This window comes from Phalangium opilio, unplaced genomic scaffold (assembly GCF_054372755.1).
Source record: "Phalangium opilio isolate 3A_F unplaced genomic scaffold, DU_Popi_V2 ptg000194l_1, whole genome shotgun sequence".
Lineage (NCBI taxonomy): Eukaryota > Metazoa > Arthropoda > Arachnida > Opiliones > Phalangiidae > Phalangium > Phalangium opilio.
In genome coordinates, this window is record NW_028324212.1 from 1,448,490 (window position 1) to 1,460,945 (window position 12,456).

Genomic DNA, 12,456 nt, shown 5'->3' on the forward strand with positions numbered 1-12,456 from the left:
TCTAATAGTTTATACACAAATGTCCCCAGATATGGTGAGTAGAACCGCCTAAAGAACAGCCAGCCTTTGGCAGTGCATTACAAGAATGATCATTATGGTCAATATTTGACTCTTGGAATACCTTGCAAAAGTGAAAAACGAAAGGCAGAAAAACAACTGAATGAAGGAAGAGCGAAGTTACCTATAACTGATTGTCGTTCAAGCTTTGCAATTTCAAAATTAACTTTAAAAAGCAGAAATAAAACCATTTTAAACATTCGCAGAGAACGTACCAATTTGCAGTAGCCCCGCCAGGAATTTCCCGCACGTAGGCAGAGCGTGATTTAGGGGCCTCCTCTACAAGGTTTTGGTTAGATATCCCTAATTTTCCAAGCCGAAGCCATTTGTAACATACCTATACAAAGATTTTCTATGCGAGATGAAATTTTCTTTCTTGACAATTTTAGTCAAGCAAAGCTTTTAATTTTAAGGACAATTTAATCAAAGAATGACACTCTTCGATTTTGACTTTTCCCAAATTCGTCGACCACTAACCTTGTGTTTTCTTTCAAACAATTCGACAAATCCCGATTAATAGGCAATGTAGCCAGGTTTGAAAGTCTAAATTCTCCCATAGTTATCGCTGTACGCGTTTCTATTCTAACTGAAACTCCTTTCTGAGATAGTATTTGCCACAGGAATGCACAAAATCATTTTATAGTATTTAACTAGGTCAGGGAAGCCATCTGCTATTGTCATTAAATAGTGGAAGCAGTCGATTACAGTGGTAAATGTTTTGGGGATAATCAAATTTCTGGCTATTTTCATTTGACCATTTAACGAATCCAGGTCTAAATTAAACCTATTGTATGTTTTATAATGAGCTAGGATATCGTTTTCGTTAAGAAAGTTTTCCGATTGAGGGTCAGACGCCATTATACCTTTGAAATGGCCAGAATTTTCATTTCTGAAATAAATTTGTCAATTAACTCGTAATAGGCTCTCTGCTTCCCGTTGTACTTGTTACCACACTATCTTTTAGTCTTTTGTTAGGGATAATTTTACGTTTCCGTAAAGCTATCGGTTCGCTGTTACGATCAGGTACTGTAATGAAGGCGGATTCTGCCAATATAGTTGCTTCTTCCCAAGTTGAATCAAAGCGCTCAGAATTCCTATATTCTTCTAAGGTCTTTACGGTAGCTTGGCAAATGGCAACGGCATCCGTAAAATTAACGTTAGTAATTTGAAAGTACACCGAGAGGGAATTTGTTTCACCTAATACTTCATCTAATGCAACAATCAATAACAAATTGCTAAAGTTGTGCAACTGGGATATATACCCACGGCACTCAGCAGCTTCCTCGGGTTTTCCATTTTCAATCAGATTCTCTAGTGTTAAAACTACGGAATCGAGTCTGTTTCTAAAATAATTATTACCTTTTTTACTCCACCACCGAGTGTCGCAGGTTTGTGGCATTTTAAGTATGTCATGGCCTAGATCTTTTTGGGAGCTTTCAAAACATTCGCTTCTAATAGCCGAATTGCTTTGAAAATTGTAGATGGCATGAACCAGACCAAGCAGTTCCCTAACTGTTATTATTTTGGAGCAACAATCAACTAAAACTAAATTAAAGCGGTGCGCGTAGCAATGCACGTACGGACAATATCCGCCTACTTCGTCTTCTATTTTCAACCTCACTCTTTTTACGTGTCCACTCATTACACTGGCCCCTGTGCAACAAAATTCTGCAGTTTTAAACCACTTGCTGTCAAAAGATTTATTATTGCAAAGCTGATACTCTCATAATCAAACTTATGTAAATCTGTGAACCCTAGAAATCTTTCTACGACTCCTATTTCTATTTTAGTGTATCGAATACAAACACTTAACTGCTCTACCCCTGCATTGTCTCGAATTTCATCGGCAATTACAGAGTAAAAACCACCAGATTCATTAACCTCTTCGACAATCATTCTCCTTACAAAATTGGCACAAATGGCAATTATTTCAGTTTGAATTGTGCTATGCATATATTTGGTTTTTTGGCATATTCTCGCACTTGACTTTCAAATCTGGACATTTTCTCTTTAAAAGATCTAATATAGCAATAAAGTTTCCATTATTTTCAATTTTATCGGCAGATGTATTCCCCTGAAGTGCTAGATCTTGTTGGCACATAAAAGTATAACTTCCACATGTGCAGATAGTACCTCTCTATTTCTAATTACGTCTAGCCTATGATGGTCATCAACCTGACACGCTATTGATCCACGAGATTTGGATTCGATATAGTCTAAGTACATTTTATAGGCTAGTTGGTGAGAAGATTTTTTCGAAGTGAAGTGTTCTTCGAATTTTTTCGTCATATTTTTGCAATCCGAAAATCCATTAATATTACCAGTATTTGTACTGTCAAAAAAATGACGGCAACAAAAACAATAAACTGCATCCTTTCCAACAGAATATTCAAGCATTGGGTATTTGTCGTAGCAAGAAGAATTGAAACCCCGATTTTTACTACCAATTTGAGTTTTAGGAAAAGGAATGTGTTTAGGCTGAAGTGGAAGACAATCATTATCTGAACTAGTATCCATTGCAAGCAAGTGCTTTGCTTTCAAATTTTTTGGACTATCTAGCGCATAGTTAGAGTGGTTAATAGGCTTTTTAATTATTTCTCCTTCATTAGTTAGTACGATTTCCAGAGTAGCAATGTCTGGACTATCTAGCGTGTGTTTAGGGTTGTTGATGGTGTTTTCAATTATTTCCGCATTAATAATTAGTACGATTTCCAGAGCAGGAATGTCTAGACTGGATGCACTGCAGTTTGAAAGAACCTCAACAACAATATTCTCCGCATCGGTTTCTGAACCCTCTTTATTGCTTAGGCTTTGGCTTTTCCCTAAACTAGCGTTATGCTTATTGGACGACGATTGCAAAAAACGTGCCATTGCAACTTTCTGACTAGTAACAAAATCCTCTTCTCTCTTGTGTTTTTGGGCCCCTGATAAAAATTTTCTGGTACTAATAATTAAAAGAGCGAATTAGCCTTGAAAAAGGCTGTTTGAAATAGCAGCTACTGAATGGGCCTTGAAAAAGGCTGTTTGAAATAGCAGCTACTGAATGGGCCTTGAAAAAGGCTGTTTGAAATAGCAGCTACTAAGTTAGCCTTGAAAAAGGCTTTTGGAAAAAATCAACTATTTTAGTTAAAATACTTCCTGACATAGACTCGAAATGGAAAACTAGTCTACTTTGTTCAGAAGTTCAAGTCAAAATGAAAGAATCAAATACTAACTTGCGAATGTACCTGCTCGGCGCACATGTGACTTCGCAAAAATGAGAAACTCAAAAATATCATAATGCCCAATTTTTCAAAGTATTATGCTTGGACTTTACCCCGGTTCTAACCCTTTCGTTTCAGATAAAGAGAGAAACAATATTTACAGATTCCACCCTCACTAACGTCGTCAAAGGCTCAAAGCTCAAATCGTCAAACTCCAAGAAACAAATCTCGTGTTTGTACTTTTGTTGTGTAGAACAGGTGCATATGGCATACGGTATTTTCCCTCCCAATATTTATCATAGATGGTCCATTATTATGGCGATGGCCTTAGGTATTTTCCCTTCCAGTTTTATTTTGTAATTTTTATCTTTACAAAAGAGTTGTAAAGAGATAAAAAATTCAATTTTACTTTTTTTTTGGACCTCTAACATTTTAGACCCCTGATCAAAAATGTCTTTTGTAAAACACAAGGAGGAGGAGCTAGAGAATTTTTGAATATTTTGTGGATTGATTTATGTTTCTTTAAAAATATGGATTTTTAGAGGGCCCAATGATAAAATGATCTCTTTTGAAGGCACCAGTTGGCACATTCTTACAAATTATGGGGCCCCCATAGGCACCTTTTTAGAGATTATGGGGCCCCCAAGTAGGCACATATTTTTCAACGTAGGCACGTGCCTACCCTGGCGGGGACACTGTCTCCAACCACATATGTTCAGTACAAAGATGCTATTTGAGACATCGGACGCCTATCCTTGACACCATGCCTAGACCCCACCTTTCTTCTGACACTTTGACCTATTTACACCAAACCATTGGAATTCTTGTGATAAATCTGGCGTTTCATCGTCTTTTAAGAACGTTTCTACCATGCAGAACAATTGGATGTCGTTAGTGACCATTTATTGTTCCAGTTCTGGCCATAGTTCCCGTTTACGACCACCTTGAATGTTGAGAAATCCGATCCTTAAAAGGCATTCACTGTTTTTACGTCGTTTAACTCTCTTCCCTCGTCGTTTTTTATTCCCTTTGTTCGCTGTAGCTATTCATTGTTGGTTACCAGAACCACCTACATTGGATGCGCCCGATGCAGGTCGTCCAGTATTTTGATTTTTGCGAGCAAAAAACTCGAGACCATTCCACAGCTGTTGAGGCGTTAAATCTGCCCGAATGAAAACTCCTTTTAACTCCGGTTAAGACTGCTAGTCTTCTGCAAGACGCGTTTCCTCATTTCGAGTGTTTCTACAGTAAGACGTAAAGGTCGGGGCGCTTTACCGTTGGTTTTCAGACGAAGAGTATCCGTTATCGTGACTGAATCAGTGTCGAAACCCAAAGTGTTTTCTATCCATCGTGCAGCTCTTGTTTTATCTTCCAGCTCTATCGCCTCACTACCAAAAACCATGATGTTCAGAGCCCTAACGTCATGATTTTTCCTCATTTCGAGTGTTTCTACAGTAAGACGTAAAGGTCGGGGCGCTTTACCGTTGGTTTTCAGACGAAGAGTATCCGTTATCGTGACTGAATCAGTGTCGAAACCCAAAGTGTTTTCTATCCATCGTGCAGCTCTTGTTTTATCTTCCAGCTCTATCGCCTCACTACCAAAAACCATGATGTTCAGAGCCCTAACGTCATGATTTTGGATTTTTCGTACCATCCTACGAGTCAGTGCATCTTTAGCACCTTTCTTCAGCTCATGGTCACTGCGATTATGCAAGGCCTTTTCAAAATGTTCTTTAAGCAAGCGAATCTCCTCAACGTTCTGTTCAGTAATTCAATTCAGCTTATTAACTTCACCGGAAACATCTTGATAGTTCACATCAAGTTGAAAGTTTTTTACTCCATAAAGGGGAGATGTTCCTCGATAGCCTCGGTAAAAACTTCTGTATGTATAGATTTTGCTGTCGAGCCTCTTCGCATTCGTTGGCCTGTCTTTTCATCGGACTTCTTCCACATTTCCAACCTGGTCTGGGTTTCCACAATTACATCGCTATATTTCATAGCGTCTTCTACCTCTTTCTCTTTATTGTTCTCGTCGAATTCCAGAATCCGGGGTTCTAAGCTGTTGTCCAACGCTTTAAACTCTTTTCCTTTTGCTATAAGCTGTTTTAAACTTATCTGCATGGTTTCCTCGTCCATTGTATTTTCCTTCAGGCTTTCTTGAATGCTGTTTATTTGATTTGTTGCCGATGACCGGTAAACTCCTCGTTTCTTCTTGAAACCAGCTATATTGGCTTCCATTCATGTTTTTGAAATCGATCTGATAACGGGTTATATTGAACTTCAACACTCAAGTGTCCCGGTTTTCGGCACCATAAAATGAGAACGAACTTTAAGCAACCGGCTGGGAAAAATTATCCACTGTAATTTATGCCTAGCGACTGTAAAAAAGGCTTCCTTCCTGTCGTATACTTGCGTTGCAATCTGAATGGGATATAACTTATGACTATCTCCATTTCAAGGATCAGACTCGATTTAAATCAAACATGTATGCCCTGTGCCTTGAAGGGACTTGAAGGGACTTGAATTTCTCAGTCAGTGTGTAACACGTTTTACGAATTTACAGCGTGACTTAGCGTGGTGCGTCCTTCTCATTCTCGTGACTCCTGAGTCGTGCAAGCGTGTTGTTTTTCTTGATAAAATAAAGTGACGTCCGTTGATTTTAATTAAAATTATTATTCAAAATCTTTACAATCTTAATTAGCAGCAGCCGAAGTGTCTTTATTTTTATTTTTTTCTCTATATAATTTAAACTAATGAGTTAACACCCAAGAAACAATCGTAACCAAACCATACCTTTCGCAACCAAATAATATAAAGAATATATTACTATTTTGTCCCATATTTTTTGGTTAACCTCCGTTCAACAGAGCAGTGTTTCGCAAAACCACTGTTTCTTCTATCAAACCTTTGAATTAAGTCCAGACCAATTGATTATTCCGTGTGGTTATATAATAACCATCGTAGTATTGCCCTATTACTCAGTTATTTAGCAGACGCGTGATGAACAAGAAACTTGTCGATTATCGGAGGGAGAAAGTAGATTTAATTTTCAATAGTTGTCCTCCTACTATTAACTGGTTCTTTGGCTTTGGGAGAGCTGAGATAATTTAATTGCTATCAATCGGACTGAAACAATTGATAGCGGGAAATAACTAATTTAGTTTCGATGGCTTGGATTTAACTTGAACAAAGTAGAGAGACTTGGTTTTTTTTACTAAAATATTTTATCAGTGAAAGTCCCTTTTTTTTTAGCACAACCTTTCGGTAGCGAGTTTGTTTTCTATCTGATTTTAACCTGGGGTCCTGGCTCCCTCCTTCCTTTACCTATACCCCTTTTCTTTGGCGATTAAGAGAAACCTCTCTTTTTTTGGACAGTCCCATGACGAAGCAAAGTTTTCCACTACGTCATGGGTCCTCTTTTGAAAACCCAACGCTGGTTTCATCCAGTGTAGGACCACCATGCTTTCTTTATGGAGAGAGAGCCAGAAAATTAACCAGTTTACAAGATTGTGTTTGTGATAAATATAAAAAAGGGAATACATGAATATATATCCATTTTTACATGAATGTGGTAATTTGAAATCTTAGTTATTTATGATTATTATTTTATTTAATTTTAAGTATTAATTACATTTAAAGAAAGTTAATTTAGAAAATATACGTCCATTATTTTACACTCCCCCGGATAATACTGAAAATTTAATGTTGAAAGTATTATCCTAAGGTTATTGCGCGACATCAGTTATTTCTAAATTACAAAGTTGTTTCAATGAACGTCCAATGGTCGAGCCATTTGTTGTTTTAACTATACAAGAACGGTTATTTCCGTCTCGACCTTTAACCATTTCAATTACGTGACCGAGTTTCCACATGTGGCGTTTTAATTTATCGTCCACAATTATGACTACATCGTTTTCTTTAATTTCACTAACTTTTTAGGCGTTTCACCATAGTGAGCCGTTCTTAAATTCATTAAATATTCTTTCCAAAACATATTCCAAAATTTATTGATTAACAATTCTCTATATTTTATTCTTTTCGTTAATTCCACACGTGAAGTGGTTACATTTTTTAAATTTTGGTTTAAGGGTGGTAAAGCAGTTAATCTGTGACCTATAAGAAGTTCAGCGGGTGACAGTGGGGTTGGTTCATTGACGTCACTGTACACGTAAGTGATCGGGCGTGAGTTATAGCTTCAGTTTCTATGATAGCGGTTTGCATTTCATTGTATGTTAGGGAGGAATTTCCTATATTCTTTTTAAGCGCTGTTTTGGAGGACTTTACAAGAATCTCCCACCACCCTCCATACCAAGCGGCCCTTTCTATTATATACTTCCACGTTATGCCATGCGTACCAAAAAACTCCCCTAGTTTATCCACATTTAAATTTTGCCAGATTAATTTTAGGTCAGCGTCTGCCCTTTTAAATGTCTTGGCGTTATCCGTGTAGACAACGCTCGGTACCCCTCTTCTTGCTACTATTCTTTTAAATGCTAGCAGAAAGTCGTCAGTGTTAAGAGATGGTATTAACTCAAGGTGGATCGCACGCGTAACGGCGCAAGTGGCTAGACAAATGTAAGATTTACTCATTTTGTCTCCTGTTTTAACTAGTAAGGGACCCGCGAAGTCAATTCCCATGATGGAGAAGGGGGGGCATTCATTTATTCTGTCGTGGGGCAACGGTGCTATAGGGGTGTCCCCTGATTTAACGCTCAGTTTTTTGCACGTCAGACAAGCCTTGACAACAGACCTTGCTAATTGTCGGCTAGCTGGTATCCAATATCTTTCCCGAAGTTGCACTATTGTGTCATTGATGCCTCCGTGTTGCACTTGTTTGTGACAACAGATCATATAAAATTTAGCAAATTTTTCATTTTTGTTTAGGAGTATTGGCTGTTTTTCTATATAGTTCATGTTTGATTCAGCTAAACGCCCACCTACACAAATAAGTCCCTGGTCGTTAAGAATGGGTTGGAGAGTGGCTAAATTTGAATTTGGATCTATGGGTTCTCCAGCTTTTAACGCAACTAAAGGCTCTTTCAGACGATCCAACTTTTTGACTCAGCTTGATGGGTCAACTCGAGTTGAATCAAGTAGTTGGATCGTGTGAATAGACGCTGGATGAGTTGAGTCAACAAAATAGTTGGCTAGGAAAAATTGGACCAATGATCGAATTTTTGCTGACTCAACTCATTTCTCCAGCTAATCAAAATGAATTAGAAAAAAAGCCTTCTTCGCGAGTTATTTCGTAAGTGCCAAGGTAGGTGGCGCTTAAAAAGTTCCATTTGGCGGTAAAAGTTTAGTCGTGTGAAAAGGGGAAGGATTTATATCACTTTTCCCTTCAAAAGTAGGCCAAGTTGATACAACTTTTTGACCCATCGAGCTGAGTCAAAAAGTTGGATCGTCTGAAAGAGCCTTTATTCGGGTGCATAAATGCTAGATTGGATTGATTTAACCCACGTGATCTCAGCTAGTCCCATTTCTTCAGCGGTTATGGGCCCACCAATTATATTTAAGTTTTTTCCTTTGGTGTTTCTAATGAACCTCATAACATATGCTGTGATCCTTAAGTTTTTGTTTAGGGAATTGTGCCTATTTAAATCTATCAAAAATAAATAGGGGAAAGTGTCGGACTCTCTCCTTCGTCTTTGACATGCATTTGGAGGGGTGAATGCATACTCGCGAAATCTGTTTCATCCCCCTCGCCTATTCACCATGTACCTAAGATAATTTGTGATATTGCGCGTGAAGAAATAGTGCGGTTTTATTTTACATTAGTTGCTTTTGACTGAGGCTAACCGTGGCCACAATTTAATTTGATGATGTACATGATTGTATTAATTTAGTTTGCTAATTTTGATGTTATTTACTAATATTAAAACCATTTAGCTTATAATGACAACCCAGGGCCTAAGTTTGAACGAAATTCTGAAGGATTTTACCCATGAGTTTTTTGAAATAAATAATGATTTGCAGCATTTTTATTTTATTTTCGGAGTGCTAAGGTTTTAAGCAAATTTTAACCTCGTTCAAACGCGAAAATAGAACAGAGCGCTGAGGTCCGAGGTTGTGACTCTTCCTTGAGATACGCCTATGCCAAATTGTCCCGTTTGGTGGCGTACGAGCGTTATTTTCGGGAAGAATGACATCATCAACTTCAAATTTGATTGGCTAAACACCTCTTGAGCGTCTCGAAATGCATGTCAAGCTGAGGCAAAGGCAGGAAAATATGGCAGTCCGAAACTTTCCCCTATTTATTTTTGAATCTAGTAAATGGTGAATGCCTGCCTGTTCCTTTATGTTAAGTGCTAATGACGTAACCTTCCGTCTTTCATTGGCAACAGTGGACATATCTGGATTTTCTGGACGTAGTTTTGGCCATAGGTTTTCCGATTATTTTAACCAGTTAGGTCCTTCCCACCAGAGTTTACAGTTCTCTAACTCTCCCCCTTTTAGCCCCCTTGTTGGCAAATCCGCCGGGTTTTGTATACCTGGACAATGAAACCACGTGTTCTTGTCTGTCAGTTTTTGAATTTCGCTAGCTCTGTTAGAAATAAACGGCTTTCAATTTTTTGCGGTACCCGTTACCCAAGCTAAGGCGATAGTAGAATCAGTCCAATAATAGTGTTTTATGGCGAGGGGCTCAAAAGTGGGTTTAATGTAGTTTGTGATTCTAGCTCCTAAGAGACATCCCATTAACTCGAGTTTGGGTAGTGTGAGTTCTTGGTCTTTTAACAAATTTGCGAAACTGCACTTCGTTTTGTCATTTTGGGGTCTTGTAAGGTTTGTATTAACGGACGTAGATTGTAAGATAGAGTGTCTAAGGTGGGGTCCCATCTAAGACCTAATATTTTTCGCTCCTTCATGTCTATCTCATTTTCAAACAATTCTTTCCCACTTGTGGTTGGATGATTTTCCCAAAGTTCCTTTAATTCCAATGAGTTCGTTCCCCATTTTCTGAACCTCATGCCTGCTTTTTGCATGACCAACGCGGCTTCCACTGAGATTTCATAGCCTTCCTTAACCTCGCTCACTCCGGTAGTCAAGTCGTCCACGTACAAATCGTTTCCTAGTTTTTGTTTTACTCTAGGGTCTATATTGTTTACATTTTGTATGTGGACTTTGATAGTACACGCGAGCAAAAAGGGGCTCGAGGTGACCCCAAAGGGCACCCTATTCATCCGGAGCACTCTGAATTCATTTTTAAGGATCTTTTCCCCTTCTTCTTTTACCCAAATAAATCTAGTGGAATCTTTGTCTTCCTCGTCTAGCGCTATCTGGAGAAAAGCCTTTTCAATATCGGAAACTATGCCTATTTTGTTGGTACGAAATCTCAATATTAATAATGGTATGTCGGGATTTAGGTTAGGGCCAGGGGAGAGGCAATCGTTTAGAGACGGGGTACCAGAAGAAGCGTCGTTTACTACCCTTAATTTTGTCGTTAGAACATCTTCTCTGCATACACCTTGATGGGGCATGTAGTAAGTCCCAGGTAGGGAGCCTTCTAGTTTTTCTTTGGGTACCTCCTCTATAATTCCAACTCTATCTGTTCTTCAATGACTCCTTTATACTTTTCAAAATAGGCTGGGTCCCTCTCAAATTTTTTAATCAACCCCATAACTCGTTTTTTAGCTATTTGCTCGTTATTGGGCAATAATTCTTTTGGGCATTTCCACGGAAACTTAACCACATACCTTTCCCCGTTAAATTTGATTTCATCAAAAAAATTTGTGACTTATCGTCGTCGGTTGTTTCTTTCAACTCTTGACTATTGATACCCATTGTTTCAAGGTTAAAGAATTTCTGTAGGGTTTCATCTACCCTTTTCTGAGTGACGCCTATGTGCATAACTGACCCCTGTTTTATTTGGTTTGTGGGTTCCCCCGAAGGTCCGTGTAGGGTCCAACCTAAAATGGTTTCTAAACACACTACCCTCTTGCTAACGGCGTGGCGGAGCGGAAGAACCGCTCTCTGACTGAAATGGCTCGATGCATGCTTAATGATAGCTAGCTTCCCAACAGATACTGGGGTGAAGCCGTCATAACAGCCTGCTATCTACAAAATCGATTACCTAGTAGAGCTGTTGAGAAGACGCCATACGAGCATTGGTACGGTGAAGTGCCTAATTTAAGTCATATTCGAACATTTGGATGTGTTGCATATGCTCACATTCCGGATGAGAAACGTCGGAAGCTGGACGTGAAAGCGAACAGATTAACGTTCGTTGGGTACGAGGACGGCTCCAAAGCCTACAGGCTTTTGGATGAAACGACTGATCGTATCACAATAAGTCGAGACGTCAAGTTCGTGGAAGAACAATGTCCCTTTAACAAGAAATGCTCAAATCAGGAACAGGAAGAAGACTATTTGCCGCCAAGTGTATCAACTATGGCTAATCAAGAAGAGCGTTTGGATGAGGAGTGTCTTCCTTCGGATGAAAACGCTGAAGAATTGGATCAAGGGCCAAGGCGATCTTTAAGATCAAACATAGGCAAGCAACCAGAAAGGTTGATAGAAGTAGTGCTGGCAAAACAGCAAGCTACTCCTACGAAAGATGATCCAAGCACACTTGAAGAAGCTCTTTCTGGCCCTGAATGTGAAAAATGGAAAGAGGCTGTAAGTGCAGAGCTAAAGTCGCTCGAAGACATGCAAACATGGACCCTTACAACCCTACCACCACATAAAAAGGCTGTTGGTTGTAGGTGGCTGTTCAAAACGAAGAAAGATGCGCAAGGTGATATCACCCGATACAAGGCTCGACTTGTCGCGCAAGGTTTTTCCCAAAAATATGGATCCGATTATGATGAGGTATTTTCTCCAGTCGGTAAACACACTACGTTGCGAACTCTCTTGACGGTTGCTGGACATGAGAAATTGAAGGTACATCACTACGATGTTACAACAGCATTCCTATATGGCAACTTAGAAGAGGATATCTATATGAAACAACCACCAGGCTATGCTACGGCAGTATGTGAAAATTTGGTATGCCACTTAAACAAGAGCATTTACGGTTTGAAACAAGCGGCTCGGGCGTGGAATGAAGAATTAAACAAAACCCTCACGTCAAACGGGTTTAAGAGAGGGTCTGCGGATCAATGTCTTTACTCAAAGCTAGTCGGAAACGTGTGGTGCTACTTATTCGTATATGTAGACGACCTCGTTGCGGTTGGCACAGACGAATTCTTGAGCAGTG

At 39.1% G+C, this 12,456-nt stretch overlaps 2 protein-coding genes across 2 annotated transcripts; both read right to left on the bottom strand.

The window, feature by feature from the left end:
* Window positions 1–964: 964 nt before the first annotated feature.
* On the bottom strand, window positions 965–2,928 carry LOC149622624 (zinc finger MYM-type protein 1-like). The gene is made up of 4 exons (XM_089853568.1): window positions 2,209–2,928; window positions 2,040–2,131; window positions 1,793–1,957; window positions 965–1,745 (listed from the first exon to the last, which is right to left on the bottom strand). The coding sequence occupies exons 1-4, from the start codon at window positions 2,926–2,928 to the stop codon at window positions 965–967; spliced, it is 1,758 nt and encodes a 585-aa protein (XP_089709694.1).
* A 4,057-nt stretch (window positions 2,929–6,985) lies between these two features.
* LOC149622625 (uncharacterized) lies at window positions 6,986–11,042 on the bottom strand. Its single transcript, XM_089853569.1, has 5 exons — window positions 10,955–11,042; window positions 10,060–10,788; window positions 9,842–9,988; window positions 7,427–8,296; window positions 6,986–7,191 (listed from the first exon to the last, which is right to left on the bottom strand). The coding sequence occupies exons 1-5, from the start codon at window positions 11,040–11,042 to the stop codon at window positions 6,986–6,988; spliced, it is 2,040 nt and encodes a 679-aa protein (XP_089709695.1).
* Window positions 11,043–12,456: the final 1,414 nt, after the last annotated feature.

Excerpts from the sequence above, each read along its gene's own strand:
- LOC149622624 (XM_089853568.1), bottom strand. The coding sequence starts at position 2,928 with ATGGCACGTTTTTTGCAATCGTCGTCCAATAAGCATAACGCTAGTTTA. Across the intron at positions 2,132-2,208 it reads ATGACCATCATAGGCTAGAC|GGGAATACATCTGCCGATAA; the intron begins GTAATTAGAAAT and ends CTAGCACTTCAG. Across the intron at positions 1,746-1,792 it reads GGGTTCACAGATTTACATAA|CAAGTGGTTTAAAACTGCAG; the intron begins GTTTGATTATGA and ends ATCTTTTGACAG.
- LOC149622625 (XM_089853569.1), bottom strand. The coding sequence starts at position 11,042 with ATGGGTATCAATAGTCAAGAGTTGAAAGAAACAACCGACGACGATAAG. Across the intron at positions 10,789-10,954 it reads ATCAAATTTAACGGGGAAAG|AGGAGGTACCCAAAGAAAAA; the intron begins GTATGTGGTTAA and ends TTGGAATTATAG. Across the intron at positions 8,297-9,841 it reads CGCCTTAGCTTGGGTAACGG|AGCCTTTAGTTGCGTTAAAA; the intron begins GTACCGCAAAAA and ends ATCGTCTGAAAG.